Source organism: Prenolepis imparis, unplaced genomic scaffold, assembly GCF_030444845.1.
Source record: "Prenolepis imparis isolate NDT839.2.m4 unplaced genomic scaffold, iyPreImpa1.0 SCAF_7, whole genome shotgun sequence".
Lineage (NCBI taxonomy): Eukaryota > Metazoa > Arthropoda > Insecta > Hymenoptera > Formicidae > Prenolepis > Prenolepis imparis.
The window spans coordinates 4,008,306-4,024,925 of NW_028141165.1; the positions used below are offsets into that span (position 1 = coordinate 4,008,306).

The 16,620-nt window shown below is 26.3% G+C and overlaps 3 protein-coding genes and 1 pseudogene across 3 annotated transcripts in view; 1 reads left to right on the top strand and 3 right to left on the bottom strand.

The window, feature by feature from the left end:
• The window catches only part of LOC145938945 (BRCA1-associated RING domain protein 1), a 162,000-nt gene that overhangs the window by 73,899 nt on the left and 71,481 nt on the right, over positions 1–16,620 (top strand). The window lies entirely within an intron of this gene.
• Positions 64–4,301, bottom strand: LOC145939018 (uncharacterized). Its single transcript, XM_083043026.1, has 10 exons — positions 4,150–4,301; positions 3,664–3,783; positions 3,262–3,379; positions 2,249–2,507; positions 1,885–2,007; positions 1,281–1,380; positions 1,071–1,207; positions 512–644; positions 248–436; positions 64–137 (listed from the first exon to the last, which is right to left on the bottom strand). The coding sequence occupies exons 1-9, from the start codon at positions 4,291–4,293 to the stop codon at positions 389–391; spliced, it is 1,182 nt and encodes a 393-aa protein (XP_082899152.1). The 5' UTR covers positions 4,294–4,301; the 3' UTR covers positions 64–137; positions 248–388.
• LOC145938124 (uncharacterized) lies at positions 5,238–8,547 on the bottom strand (annotated as a pseudogene).
• LOC145938934 (uncharacterized) lies at positions 9,468–15,112 on the bottom strand. The gene is made up of 10 exons (XM_083042857.1): positions 15,044–15,112; positions 14,007–14,150; positions 13,625–13,744; positions 12,749–12,866; positions 11,509–11,770; positions 11,065–11,187; positions 10,483–10,573; positions 10,257–10,393; positions 9,634–9,766; positions 9,468–9,553 (listed from the first exon to the last, which is right to left on the bottom strand). The coding sequence occupies exons 1-10, from the start codon at positions 15,095–15,097 to the stop codon at positions 9,506–9,508; spliced, it is 1,230 nt and encodes a 409-aa protein (XP_082898983.1). The 5' UTR covers positions 15,098–15,112; the 3' UTR covers positions 9,468–9,505.

Genomic DNA, 16,620 nt, shown 5'->3' on the forward strand with positions numbered 1-16,620 from the left:
TTTTATAAATTTATAAATTATTTTTATTAATATAATAAAGAGAGAGTAATTCTCAGTTAACTTATTTTTATTGGATTTACATTGGATTCGATTACATATCATTTTAATGCCACTTTATCGATTTCAATTTTCTATTTCTGAAAATAATTAACAATACTTCAACGTGTCAACGTGTATTATAGATTTACTTTAATTATTATACATACTACATTCAAATTTACATGTACACAAATACACACGTCTTTACCTATTGTATAAATCGCACTAATATTTTTTTGCTCTGCAAAATATTTGTGATATCGTATTAAAACAAGATCAGTGCATATTTGATACAGCATTCTTGCGTATTTTCTCACCTTATTCCAACATTTATAATTAGCGAATAACTTCAAACTTGTCTCATAAACATGCAATAGGATAACGCCATTTGAAGTATCTTTGGAAGACACACATTCTTTATTTTTAATTGTTACACTTTGCACGTATCGACTATGATATATCATTTTCTTACCATTTTAAAACTCGGCAAAGACATCGGATAAAATTTGCAGGCAGTCAAGACGAGCGGGTGAAATCGTCGACCAATTATTAGCAATAATGATTTCTGCTCTGAAACATCTGCATCGTACCAGGCGGAATTGTATCTGCAGGAACAAAATTCTTACATCATGTGAAAACAATCAAATTAAAAAATTCTGAAGTAACAAACTAAATAAATATCCTATTTAATTATAAAATTAATATTTTAATATATAACAAATTATATGGAATATATTATTGCCTTTTTTTGTCAAAAACTTTCATAACTTTAAAGATAGATTTGCAATTAGTTAAATGTTTACATTATTATTTTACATACTTCCGAAAAACTTTAAAAGCTCACGCACGTAAAATATTTTCGAGAAAATTTATTATTTACTTTTTTAAATAATTTTTAGTTATTTTTTTCAATTTTTTCTTTTTTTGTCTATTTCTTTTACATTATATGTATGTGTGTGCATATATGCATACATACACTAAAGTATATTAAATATACTTTTGAATATATTATTGTGATGTATATTGCTTACACTTTCTCACATAAACTCGAGCTCGTATCTGTGACTTTTTGACCCATATAATTAGGTATGATCAGATAAAACAATACCAAAATTATAAAACTAGTAAATACGAAAGCTCCATCTGCATTCTCAAAACTTGTTAGTATCTGAAAGAGTACGTTTCAGCACTTTGAATAACACGTAAAGCTTTACATATTTTCGCGCTCTCTAACAACATACCTGCATTAGCTTCAGTAAGGAAAGACTTATCGAAATCACTATTCCTGATAGATCTATTAAAAGTGGTATTGTGTGACAAGTTTCGATTATGTTAACGAATCTTGTAATGTGAAAAAAGTCATATACATATATTAAAACGATGATGAAAACAGTGTTTCTTGTATATAGATATAACTATATATATGATATATGTAAACATTTATACGATTTGAAATTTGCTAAAGAGGTGCTTAATTTTATAATAATAATCTTAATTTAAAAATTTTTTATTTCAGTCGACGGAGAAATAATATTTCTTTGTAGTTATATTATCATATACAAAGCTTCAAACTGTAATTTTTGAGTATATATAAAGAAGATTAAAGAAAATATTAGTATTAAAACATGATCTTTCTCTATATTATTAATAATAATTTAGAAATTAAAATTATATAAAAGCACTAAGAGAGCAAGTGAAAACGACATCGTTCAGTTATCATAATCATTTTTTGTTTTTAAATAACAGTTTTACCTCATTACGCAGATTATTTATAAAAAGTCGAATCATATGCTGATGCATTAGATAACATGTATAAAACATATTAAAACAAATAAAAGTACGAACTTTATAACGTTGTAATGCTGCTGTACAAGAGAAGCTATATTTTTGCAACTTATTTTCGTTCCGCGAATTAAATCACGTTCCGCTTTATCCTCGACAACGTAAAATAAGCGTTCTGCGCGATTCCTGTCAAATTACCAGCAATTTTACTTTTATTGCTTATATTACTTGCAAAAAGAATGCAAAATAACAAAATAATAAATAATTAGGCAAATGTAACAAGGGAAATATTTCTGATATTTATTGTGCAGATAAAATACTACTATGAAATTACTAATGCACTTAAGAATTAAGAAAGCAACTACACACGCTCTATTTCCTAATCTTGTAAATAGTTCAAAGTTAATTGCGAGAAATAATTTCTTACCCTAGCAACTCGCACATGCTGCAAACATGTTGCGTAAGAGCCAGGTATAAGGTGATACTGGCAATAAAAACTAATGGTGCAAGAATATACACGATAGATAAGTAGGACAGAATAAGGTAAAGATACTGTTCTTTATCGATATAAAATTCCATGTGAATGGCGGATTGTAGACGAGATTCGTTCGTAGGTCGTATAACGCCAAAAATTACCGGCATGAACAGCCACACAATGTATCCTATTATAATCGTGTACATTGTAACTGAAAATTATTGTAAATGTTTTCTAGTGTAAATTTTATGTCAATAGTCATTTTGAGAAAATATAAATACAGCGCAATAAGATATGTGCGATCGTATTGTGTTTTTTTTCACAATTTTTATTTTTCTCTGTTCAAAGATTCTATTATGCTCAAAAGATACAAGATTTAAGTGGATTAAAGTGGATTATTAAGCATAAATAATATTCAAAATGTGAATTAATTTTGAGTATATGTATATAAACTTTATTTCTATTATATTCTCAAGATTTATAAGATCTGAAAAGAGTTTGATTTGACAAAATTATAAAAATATGTAAGACATGAAATATAGTACGAATGTCTTCATTTCTTTAGCATATAAAAAAATGAATATACTATATCTTATTGATAATAAAATAAATATCAAAGTAAAAACCGAAAAATTAGCAGCAAAGTGATACTCTACTAAATAAAATAATCATACTTATGTAGAGTTGTATACTTATATAGATAATATATACTTATATATTTTATATTCATTTTATTTGATGGTGAAACTATATAATGAATGTTTTGTGTATATAAATAAATTCATGATTGTGAATTACTAAAAGAAATGGTCATTTGTTGAAAATGATGTATGTGATGATTAATATATAATGTCCGATGCTGATAATAGAGGTTGCATAATCATCTCAGAAATACAATCTAAATCTCACAGTTAGAAAGGCATGCGTTTTTCTTTTACATATAAAACGTCTCGTGTTTCTTTTACCCGAAAAATACATTGAGATTAATCTCGTAGTTTTAGCATATTGATGCATGATCTTGATCTCATCGTCTGTTTTTTCCAGGGCCCAATCGTTCCACATAAGCTCAAATAATTCTTTAAACTAAAGAGACATAAAACGTTAAGAAATAATCATATGTTGTAAGAATAAAATAGTAATAAGAAAAATATTAATATATAGTTATTAATATATATAATATATCTGATCTTTTATTCCATCAGTTGCTATGTTAGTATAACCGTAATAATCAAATTTAAATTTTGAAAGATTTATAAATTTGTCTATTTATTATTACGTATCATTTTATTTTAATATGTTTACTTTGTTTTGCTTTTATTTTATTGCCTATAAAACTTATTAAATATGTAATGCCCGACGGAACTTACTTTGTCTACGTGAATAATACGTGTATACAGCTGACACAGATTACCTACGGTGGGCACAAGCATTGGTAATGATTCGCTTAAAAAATTTAAATCGACTTCGGATGTAAATATACTCGACATCTAAAAAAAATCACTAATTTTTAATAAGACACAACTATTATCTAGAGCTATTTATCAAAACGTACTCGACCAAATTTCTCATATGAGAAATTCTTTATCAAATTTTTTATTACAGTTTTTTTATATAAAATGATAAAATACTTATTTATTAATTCTATTCATACTGTTAATTGTATTTAAAAAGAAATTATATATATATTATGTATACAAAAATATACATATTTATAATAATGATATAATTAATATTTAATATATGTATAATACTGTATATATAATATATAATAATGTATATATAATATAATACATGCATACATGTATGTGTGTGTGTTTTTATATTATATGTATATGTTTCAACATTGCGATTACCTGAACAAATACACATGACAGCATGACAACAGTAATAACGGTTCTTAAGAAACGAGCGCTCCACTTGCTCTGATAAGGCCATAATCCAGTAACCGATAGAAAATATCGGTTCAACTTGTAGTAACGCTCCTCGGGATGTTCCATTTATTTCGAAGGACATAGAAGAACTGACTGTTGAAGCGAGAACATGTTATTCGATTGTTAATTCTTTGCCTATAGTTATTTCCTCCTTTTTTTTAGAGTCTCGATTATCTCTATTACATAATTTTGTCTATTATCTTCGTGACATTATTGATGCGAATTATGTTTAAGATAAATGCACGCTTTTAAAGTGAGAACTTTTCAGAGGCGTCGAGAAAATCGATCGGTAGCGAGCGTGCAATATTCGGATAATAACATGGGAGAAAAAACATCTGGGGTGTATGGTCTGCGACCGAAAATTACCTATAGTTAGTTTTTTCCGCACTGTTTGTTTTTCACGCACGCGATTATTTTTACTACGGTAATGTTGTGGTTATTTTTCAATTATTATAAGTATGGGTAAAAAAAAATAAAATAGCGAGAGAGGATAAATATATTTGAAATATAGTAGACATTTCACACATAAGAATACATAAAAAATGACGATAGAATAGTCAGCTATTTTGCCCATTCCGTGATCAGGTTTTGAACATCTAGGATAGAGTTGCATAGAACACAACGAAATTCGGATTTTGGTAATTCTGCGCGTTTTATAAATTTATAAATTATTTTTATTAATATAATAAAGAGAGAGTAATTCTCAGTTAACTTATTTTTATTGGATTATATACATTGGATTCGATTACATATCATTTTAATGCCACTTTATCGATTTCAATTTTCTATTTCTGAAAATAATTAACAATACTTCAACGTGTCAACGTGTATTATAGATTTACTTTAATTATTATACATACTACATTCAAATTTACATGTACACAAATACACACGTCTTTACCTATTGTATAAATCGCACTAATATTTTTTTGCTCTGCAAAATATTTGTGATATCGTATTAAAACAAGATCAGTGCATATTCAACACAGCATTCTCGCGTGTTTTCTACATCATTCCATCGAATAAACATGTCTTATAAACTTTAAATAAGATAGCGTCATTTGAATTATCTTTGGAAGATATATTCTTTATTTTTCGTTATTGCGTTTTGCATGTACCAAATGTTGCATATCATTTTCTTACCATTCCGAAAGTCGGCAAAGACATCGAAAATTTGCAGGCAGTCAGGACAAGCGGGTGAAATCGTTGACCTATTATTAGCACTAATGATTTCTGCTCCGAAACATCTGCATTGTACCAGGCGGAATTGTATCTGCAGAATCATAAATCTTGCATTGTGTGAAAACAGTCAAATTAAAAAATTCTCAAGTAACAAACTAAAGACTAAAGGAATATCTTATTTGATTATAAATAAAATGAATATTGTTAATATGACAAATTATTATATGGAACATATTAGCACTTTTTTGACAAAAGCTCTCATAGGTTTAAAAATAAATATTTGCAGTAAGTTATATACTTATAATATCTTTAATATTTTCGAATAATTATATAAAAGGCTACGTAAAAAATTTTTGCGAAAATATTTGAATTTTAGGAATGTAGTTATTTTTAAAAATTTTTGTTTTCTTTTTTTGCTCTATTTCTTTTACATTAAATATTATGCGTGTGTATGTGTTTGTGTGTGTGCGTGCTCATGTGCACATGTGTGTATACACATACTTTATATGTACTTTTGAATATATCATTGTGAAGTATATTGCTTACACTTTCTCACATATATGCTCGAGCTCTTATCTGTGATTTTTACGTCCCATATAATTAAGTATTATCAGATGACAAAATATTGCAGTTATTAGACCAATTGATGTGAAAGCTCGACCTGTATTCTTAAAAATTGTTAGTACCTGAAAGAATACGTTTCAGCACTTCGATAACACTTAAAGCTTTACATATTTCCGCCCTCTCTAACAACATATACCTGAAGTAACAAAAGAGTATCACAAATCACTATTCCTCCTAAGTCCATTATAAATGATATTGTGTGACAACTTTCACAATTGTATTAATAAATCTTATAATGCGAAAAAGTCATATACATATTAAAACAATGCAAGGAGTGTTTCTTATATGTGAAAAAAAATATATATGTAAACATTTACGATTAGAAGTTTGGAGGTGCTTAATTTTATAATCATTTTAATTTTAAAATCGTTTCAATTGATAGAGGAATAATAATATTTCTTTTGTATGTATATTATCGCACATATCATGTGTCTATATTTTATTATATACGAAGCTTAATAATGTAATTTCTATTGTAAGTATATATAAAGAAATGAAAAAGAAAAATACCAATATTATAGCACGATTTTCCTAAATTGTTCAAATTGACATTAATAATTGTTTTTTTTATGAATTAAAATTATATAAAAACAACGAAAATAGGTGAGAGCGACATCGATATTATTTTTCAACTTATTTTTTGTTTTTAGCAATTCTGCCTCATTATGCAGATTATTTATGCAAAATAGGATCGTGCTGATACATTAGATAACATGTATTAAAACAAATAAAAATGCGAACTTTACAACATTGTAATGCTGCCGTACAAGAAAAGCTATATTTTCGCAACTTATTTTCGTCCCACGAATTAAATCGCGTTTTGCTATATCCTCGATAACATAAAATAAACACTCCGCGCGATATCTGTCAAAATTATCAGCAACTTTTATATTATATGTACAAATATCAAGTTTGTTAAAATATATAATATCTTTTTTATAATTAAACTGTTGAAATAATATCTTTTTTAAAATTGATAAAAATAGAAAGAAATATACTATGAGATTCGCAGAAAAAATAGAAAATAACAAAATAAATAATAAATAATTAGGAAAATGTAAGAAAGGAAATATTTCTGATATTTATTCTGCAGATAAAATAAGTACTGTTTCATATATGAAGTTATTCACATGCACTTAAGAATTAATAGAGCAGCTCTACTTTCTAATAATTTTTTGTAAATATTAAAAGTTACTTGCTAAGGGAGTAATTTCTTACCCTAGCAACTCGCACGTGCCGCAAACATGTTGCGTAAAAGTCAGGTATAAAGAGGAACCGGCAAGAAAACTTATAAAGTATAAGAAACAATATGATACACAAGACAGACTGAATAAGAAGAAAGAAACCGCTTTTTATCGATGTAAAATTCTGCATGAAATTCGGTTCGTAGACGAGAGTCATAGGCATTTATAGGCAATATTATGCCGGAAATATTCGGTACGAACAGGCACACGACGTATCCCATTACAATTATGTACATCGTAACTGAAAATTATCCGTAGATATAAATTTTCTAATCTAAATTTTATATCAAAATTATTTTGAAAAAATATAAATTTTGAACACAGCACAGTAAAGGTCACATTGTTTCTTCACAGTAGGGTCGTTTAGGGATTGTATTATGTTCAAGTGATTTAAGATGATTAAAGTATTTTGCATTTTAAAGCATAAATGAGACATGCATACACGCAAAAAAATTTCTAGATGTCGCAACAAAAATTATCGCTATTTTTTGTATCTGATAGAATATCGTTTGTCACAGATAGAATTATCGTTTGTCACAGATAGAATTTTTTAGTTCTGTCTCTGTCATTTAGATTGATTACGTGCAAAATATATACGATATTACAATATTTGCTAATTGTTTATCTACCTCAGTTAATTTTTCGCACCTACACAATTTTTGCTATAGTTGCAAAATCATTTTTTTTAGTGTAAATGACAAATGATTGAAGTATTTTGTATTTTGAAGCATAAATGACATTCAAACTGTGATTTATTTTTTAGTACATATAAATTTTATTTCTATTCTATTCAAGATTTATAAGATGAAAAAGTTTGGTTTGATAAAATTATATAAATTTGTAAGACGTGACGGTGGTATGAAATGTCATAAAGTCTTCAGCACGTAAAAAAGATTAGTATATATAATATTGTCAATAAAATAAATAAAATAAATATAAAATAGAAACCGAAATTAACAGCCAAAATTATACTGTATCGATACTGTGTCAAATAAAATAATTATGCTTATATTAGAGCATTTATATACATATTATATTATATGTTGATGTTGCAATATAGGTATATATAAGAAAAGTGCACGCGTTTAATACGAAAGTGAGAACTTTTTAGAAGCGTCGAGAAAATCGATCGGTAGATCGTATGCAATATTCGAATAATAACATGGGAAACACCTGGTGTGTAGTGTGTGACCGAAAATTATCTCTAGTTAGTTTTTTTACGCACTGTTAGTTTTTCACGCACGCGATTATTTTGCTGCGGTGGTGGCATCGCAGTTATGTTTCGACTGTTATAGGGAACGAGGGATGGTGAAGAAAGTTGAAAACAGTGTATTCACACAATGCAGAACAAAATCGACGACTATAAGTGTATAGTAAAAGTGTTTTGTAGACTTTATTTTATTTCGATAGCTGTTAATTTGATCTTTTTGAAATAAATTTTTCTAAAAATACTATAATAAAAGAAATATCCAAGCAACACTAGAAATAATTTTCTATTGATAGATATATTATTTATTGATAAGATATATAGGTATTTTTATAGATAAATTATTTAAAAAAGTGAAATCGACGAAGATTTTTTTTCCAAAAAACGTATCAGCTTTAAATTTATCAACGAATCTTTTAATAAGTGTCGTGGCTTTCTGTTTTTAAGAAACATTTTATGTATTTCTGAGAAAATAGATGATTCAAGCAAAATTATGAAAAGATTCCATATAGTATCTCCTCTATATGATCAGTTCTCGAATATCTGAGTAGTGTAGAGAAATTTGGTTCTTGGTTTCATAGTTACATTAATTTCACGTGTGTGTGTGTGTGTGTGTGTGTATTATAATAACTTTTTTTTATTATTTTAATACCAATAGAGACCGCATAATATAGGTACTTTAATTTTCTGAGCATTGCGTTATTTTTACTGTCGTAATTTTTTTGCCGTTTTATATTTCAATATTCTAAGTATTCTGAAAAAAAAAAAGATTAACATATATTTTTCATTTATTAAAGTGTATTGCAAATTTATTTCACTTATTATGTTACATTTATTTTATGTATACTTACTTATCTGCGTAGAGAGAGAGAGAGAGAGAGAGAGATAGCATTATATATATTATATAATATATATATATATTTTTTTAAAGAATTTTTGATATGATAAAACGATTAATACATATTTGACGTTTGACATTTTTGCGTATTTTTTACATTATTTATAATTAGTAAAGATATTTTTACATTTGTTTGAGAAACATGCAATAGGAGACCGTCGTTTGAAGTACCTTCACAAAAACACATTTTTATTCTTTGTATTTATGATTTATCGAATATATGTATCGAATATACAATACTATTTTCTTACCATTCCAAAACTCTGTACAGACATCACATAAAACTTGCAGGCAGTCAGAACAAACGGGTGGAGACATCGTTTCATTATTAACAATAATGAATTCTGCTCCGAAATAACTGCATCGTACCATGCAGAGTTGTATCTACAAGATCAATTTTTTCTCATTTTTAAATCGTTATAACTAAGCAAACTACCAATTACTAAAATAACGTTTAATTTAAGGTAGATGTTAATTAAATAAAAATTGGATCCCGATTTAAAAAATGGGCTTAAAAAAAGTTCTTTTTATAATATTTTATTAGAAAAATATAATTTATATATATATATTATATATATATATATATATATATATATATATAATATATATAATATATATATATATATATTATTGAATATTTTTATATTTGTACAAATATCGTATTTAAAATATTTAAAATACATTCACTTTATACATATATTTTCCTATTCTTTTAATAGATTTCACATTGATATCAATTTTTTTTCTTTTTATTTTAAACAGATAAATTTCATTTTTAACATACTATAAATATTACTGAATATACATATAGCCAAAAATATTTTCTAAAATAATTATCAATATATATCATATTGAAAAAGCAAGTTATACTTACAATTTCTCACATAGATTTGAGCTCATGTCTGTGATTCTTTGTCCCATGTAATTATGTATAAATAGATAACACAATGTTACAAGAGTCAAACCGATAGATCTAATAGCTACTTCCATATCGCCGATAATGCTTGGTATCTGAAAGATCTCGTTTCAGTACTTTGAGATAACACATCATGATAATTATCAAAAATATTTTTATTAATATATTTTTGTTATCAGCATACCTGCGTTAACGTAATGCTTAATCCACATATACATCCTATGAGGTCCATTAGAAATAGTATTGTGTAACAAGTTTCGAGTGTATCAACAAATCTTGTAAAAAGAATTTCTTGTGAAAAAAAATATATATATACATATATATAATCATATTATATATTAAAATTATGACAAAAATACTTTTTCTATGTAAAAAAAAATGTTGCTTTAAATTTTAAATTTTATCATTTTTATCATTTTAATTTTATCATTTTAATATAAAATTAATAGAGACGAATAAAAATCATATTTTTTTGTATTCTATGTATATTATTATGTTGAATCTCATTTATATAATTTATAAATATTATTTCTGAATTTAATTAAGGAATTAATCAAAAAATATCTTTTAAAGTATGATTTGTATTATCTAATTTAATACAAGTAACGGATCTTTTTATTGCCTAAAATCGAGACAAACAAATACAAGAGTCATTGTTACTTTTTAACCTTATTTTGCAAATCACAATATTCTTCTGCATTATATTCATGAAAAGTCAGATTACACTGACGCATCAAATAAAGCGTACATTAAGTAAAGTACGAACTGTATAATGTTGTAATGCAGCTGTACAAGAACTGCTACGTTTCCACATCTTATTTTTATTCCATGTTTTAAATCATTTTCTGGTGCGCTCCCGACAATGTAAAATAAATGCTCCGCGCGATACCTATCAAAATAACCAATATTACTCTTATCAAATAACCAAATTTGTTTGAATAATATTTCTCTCACACTAAGCAAAGAAAAAGAAAAGAATTAATTACTATATCTATGAAAAAAGTAAAAAATAAGAGGTAAATATAAATTATAAGAAGTTAAGAAGAAAATTATTTTTATATGGAAAATAAAAAGAAATGATATATTATATACATGTTCTTTAAAATTGTACATGTACCATTAAAAATTAATAAACAAATTATATGCTGTACTTTACGAGCATATGTATGTAAACTATCTAATTTTTTCAAGATAGTGATTAATTTCTTACTCTAATAATTTGTACATTGCGCAAACGTGTTGCGAAAAAGCCATAAACAGAGTACAAGTGGCAATATAAGTTGATGGTATGATAATACACAGGCTGAATATGAAGAATCGAATTAGATAAAAATATTTCTTCTCATCGATAAAAAAATTATAATCAAAAGGTTGCCTTCGCGGACGAGATTCATTCATGGGCGATATAACATCGAGAATTTCTGGCATAAATATCCATATAAAATATGTAATCACAACTCCATATAACAGAACTGAAAAATTCGATAACTGTAAATCTTTTAATATAATCATTATATAATAACCATGTACATATACAAAGTATAAATAGTGTTTTTTGAGATCATATTAATTTTTTCATGAGAACCTTTAATAAGAGAAGTAATATAAGATTCAAATATATATATATATATATATATATATATTTGAATCTTTTATATATATATATATATATATATATATACACAGTTGAAAAATTTGTGTTAAATTTAACAAATATCACCTGTCCCAAATGGTCCACAGAAATTTTTGTGTTAATTTAACATAATACGGATATGTTAAATGGTGACACGAATATTGTGTTAATATTTTAACATAAAATAAATGCAAACTTCAAATAAAATTAAAATAAATTTTGTGTAAAATTAACATAGTTTTAATGTAAAAATTAACTAAAAAAATTGTTAATTTTACATTTTATCACCCCCACTTATATTATAAAGTAAAATTAACATTTTTTTTCTGTAAATTTTAACAGATAAATCTTGTCACTAACAATACAGAACATATTTATTGTGTAAAATTAAAAATAGATATACATTGTGTTATTTTTACACTTTTTTTTAGTTGTTTTAATAATTTAACATTTGAGTCCAATTAACATAACAGCAATATGTTAAATTAACACATAAATGTGTTAAATATTTAACACAAAAATTTTAACAGGGACCGTTTTTAACAAGAAAACACAAATTTTCCAACTGTGTATATATATATAAGTGCAAAATACGGAGCATAATTGATATCTGAAGTATGCTTAATTTTCATTTATGCTTAATTATAAACATCATTTCTCTTATTGTAATCAATTACAAGTCTTGTTCGGTTTAATGAGATTATAATAGGCTGATATGATATAAAAAAAATGATTATCATAGTATCATATAATATACAGTCTCAAAATTACAAGCAGAAATTTTTTTAATAATAAAATAATTTAATATATTTCTTACGTGTGTAATAGAACGTAAATAATCTCACGATTTTAGCATGCTCGTGCATAATCTTGATCTCATCGTCTGTTTTTTGCAAAGCCCAATCTTGCCACATACGCTCAAATAATTCTTTAAACTAAAAGGCATTAAACGCAATAAATGGATATATATATATACATATATTATAAAATAATAAAGAAAGGTAGATAAAGATAATATATTTGATTTATTCGGGCATTTTGTAAGCGTCAGCATTAACGTAATAGTGGAATTTTTAAAAATTCTAAAAAATTTTAAATTTTATTTATACTTTTTAAAATGTATTGATAATATGAATAAATACGTATGATATTGTTTATATTTCTATTTTATCACATGTATTTTGTTTTTCTTTTTATTTACTTACATTTATAATATTGGATGCTAAAAAGGATAATGATATAATAATGGCGTAATTAGAATCAGGTTAATCATTTGTTTTAATAAAACATGCAAGAGCCCCCAAACACACACATGTAGACGTGCGCATTTAAAATTTATGAAAATTATTTTTTTAGGAAAATTTTTTACGGAACTTAAATTTTATATATTAAGATACACTCACCGGCACAATTAACTAGCCACCTTAATTTTTCTCATTATTTCAATTATAACTGAATATTCATTTAATTTAAATAAAAAATCAAAAAGTTTTGGTCTAAATAATGTTAATTTACGTTTCTAATAACACTTCGAATTAAATAATTCCAATAAATTAAATGAATATTCAGTTATATAATTGAAATAATGAGAAAAATTAAAATGGCCGATTAATTGTGCCGATGAATATATAAACATTACGTCTTATTGAATTTAAAATATTAAAAATAGAGAAATAAAAACGATCAAGCTTACTTTGTCTATGTATCTGATATATACACACATGTGACACAGGGTTCCCATTGTAATTATAAATACTTGTACCACAATTATTAAAAACTCCTTATTGATATCAGTTATGAACATGTTAATTACCTGGAAACATATCAGTAATTTTTAATAAGAGCAAAGAAATAGACATAATTGTCTCCCTAAACCCTAAAGATATTTATTGAAATGTATTTGTGGCTAAATTTTTTTCTCGCATTATCCAATTTTATTTTAATGAACCAGAACAATACTTATATAATTATATATAATTATAATTATATAATTTCAATTCTTTTATGTACTGTTATTTAAAATTTATTAATTTATAATATTTAATAAAAAAGAATATTTGTGTGTGCGATTATACCTGAAAAATTACAATTATTAATGTAAGGGAAATAAACATGGCTCTCATTAAACGAGCACTCCACATGCTTTGATAAGGCCATAGTCCGTTGACCAATAAGAAAAATCGGTTTAATTTGAAGTAACGTTTTTCAACATACTCCATCTATTAAAGAAAGGATCATTGAATGAGAATTTGTATTCAATCGTTGTTTTGTTATAATAATGCTTTTTTAAGGTTTTAGCTGTTTATACATATACATATGTTAGTTATACATATATAGTTTTGCTTTTTTTACATTTCGGAAGAATATCAAATTATATTAAAAAATACGAAAATTTTTCGAAGGCATCGAGAATATCAATCAGCAGCGCATACGTAACATTTGGCTAATGATATGAAGAAAAAAACATCGACAGCGCATGTGTAAAATTTAGCTAATAACACGAAAAAGAAAATATCGGTAATAAATGGAAATTGTTCTCAAATACACAATTTTTCTTGCATCGTTAGTTTTGCAATTTTGTCGCAGCAAAATTTGCATATATGCTATTATATGTTATTATAAATTAATATAATATATGCGAATTTTGCTTTGTTTTGTAATATTATAAAACGAATATTTTTCTAATTATATTACACATATTATTAATATATACATATTTTTACATTATTATTAATAAGAAGATAATTCATAAGTCTCATTCGAAATTCGTATATAATTTTATAAATTATTATTATTATTAGGGGAGATACTAATATAACAATTCCAATTAATCTTTATAATTTTAATTTTTGCTTTTATATGCCATCTTATGTATTCCAATGGTATATATTCTTTTAAAAACTTTTTTTGTCAACATATATGTTGCGGATCATATTTACTATATATTCAGTCATATTTAATTATAAAATTTCAATTCTATGTGTATTATTATTTATAAATTCTAATTCTTTCTTTTACTTTATAATATTCAAAATAAAAAAATCCGCGACTACCTGAACACAAATGACAGCATGATGACAATGATAACACAGCCTTTATGAGACAAACGTACCATGTGTTTTGATAAAGCCATAGTCTGATAGGAGAAATCGGTTCTTGTTGTCATGCTCTTCAGGATGTTCCATTTACTTCGAAGGACCCAGAAGAACTGACTGTTGAGGACGAGTTCGTCATCGATCGTTATTTGGTTGCTATAGACGCTTTACCCCTTTTTTAGAGTGCACACGATTATTCCCATCTTTTATTTCTTTTCTCCATTTTCACGACATTATCGTATATTATAATTATGAAAAATGCACGCGCTTGACATGAAAGCGAGAGGCGTCCAGAATATCGATCGGTAGGGTGCGTGTAATATTCGGCTAATAACACGAGAAAAAAAACATCGGTGGTCTGCAAACGAAAATTGCCTATAGTTATAGTTTATTGCACGCGATTATCTTACTGTTGCGAATAATTTTCGACTATTACAGAATAAGAGAAGCGAGCAACGAAAGGGAGAAGTGAAAAGATTGGAAATAAAAAAAAATATTAAAGTGATATATATTCTATACAATATACGACGACAAGAAGTCGCCAGACAAATTCCTCTTATAATAGATAAAGTGCGTCGGAAACGAAATTCTTACTTATAATGGCAGATTCTTCAACATACTCTTCTGGAGTATCTTTCTTAAAAATACTTCAAAATAAAAATATCTAGACAAGTACTTTTCTTCAAACGTTTAAGTGAATAGATAAATTAATGTTTATCTATGATTAGATTATAAAGGACTGACACATCGGAGGAATTTTTGCATAAGGCAAGTTAACTTACGAATTTTGATTTAACAAATCTCCCATTAAATAAGAGTTAATGTCTCTTGAAAAATAAGAGTTAATGTCTCTTGAAGACATTCTATATTTCCGAGACAACAGAAAGCTCTGGTGGAATCGCAAGGTATTTATTATTTTAATATTCCATCAACAGAGAATATTGAAACATAAATCGGACTTTTGCGATATATATCAGTTTTAGGTACACCTTTGAGTTTCCTTCAAGGACAAAGAATGTATGTAGCAAATGAGGGAAAATTTAAAAAAAAACAAAAGAATTTCCTTATCTTCTCTCTGTCTTGTAAACTTGGTTTTGCGCAAATCGCTACTTTAATATATTTAATTAAAGTGACTTTTATGAATGCATATTTTATGACCGCATAATTAGATCTCATAATTTACGATCGATTTTACTAATATCGTGAACGATTATGAAACTGGAAGTCGAACCGTTTATCGGAACAAAATCGAAAAATCACGCAAAGATACGTGTAAAATAACACGTAAGATCTCTTTAATACACTTCTAGAAAACGCCGAAAACTATTCTTTTCCCTTGACGGTCAATCAACAACCGTAAAATGATCGAGATATCAGACTGACATGCGGAATGACTGCGCATGTGCAAAGACCAGACGGACTGGGCCTCATAATATTACATTTTACAGCTGTTGATTGATTATAAAGGGAAAAGGATAGTTTTCGGCGTTTTTTAGAAGTGTATTAAAGAGATCTTAAGTGTTATTTTATGCAAATATGTTTTTATTTAGAAATGGCATCTAAAAATTTTTAGCGTGTTTTCTCGCCTCTGACG

Bases quoted from the DNA above. Each gene is read 5' to 3' on its own strand.
- LOC145939018 (XM_083043026.1), bottom strand. From the start codon at position 4,293: ATGGAACATCCCGAGGAGCGTTACTACAAGTTGAACCGATATTTTCTA. The intron at 3,784-4,149 runs GTAATCGCAATG...GATTTTTTTTAG, and splicing joins TGTCATGTGTATTTGTTCAG to ATGTCGAGTATATTTACATC. The intron at 645-1,070 runs GTAAGCAATATA...TTGTTCCTGCAG, and splicing joins TCGAGTTTATGTGAGAAAGT to ATACAATTCCGCCTGGTACG.
- LOC145938934 (XM_083042857.1), bottom strand. From the start codon at position 15,097: ATGACAACAAGAACCGATTTCTCCTATCAGACTATGGCTTTATCAAAA. The intron at 14,151-15,043 runs GTACGTTTGTCT...TTTCTTTAATAG, and splicing joins TGGCTTTATCAAAACACATG to ATGGAGTATGTTGAAAAACG. The intron at 9,767-10,256 runs GTAAGTATAACT...TTGATCTTGTAG, and splicing joins TCAAATCTATGTGAGAAATT to ATACAACTCTGCATGGTACG.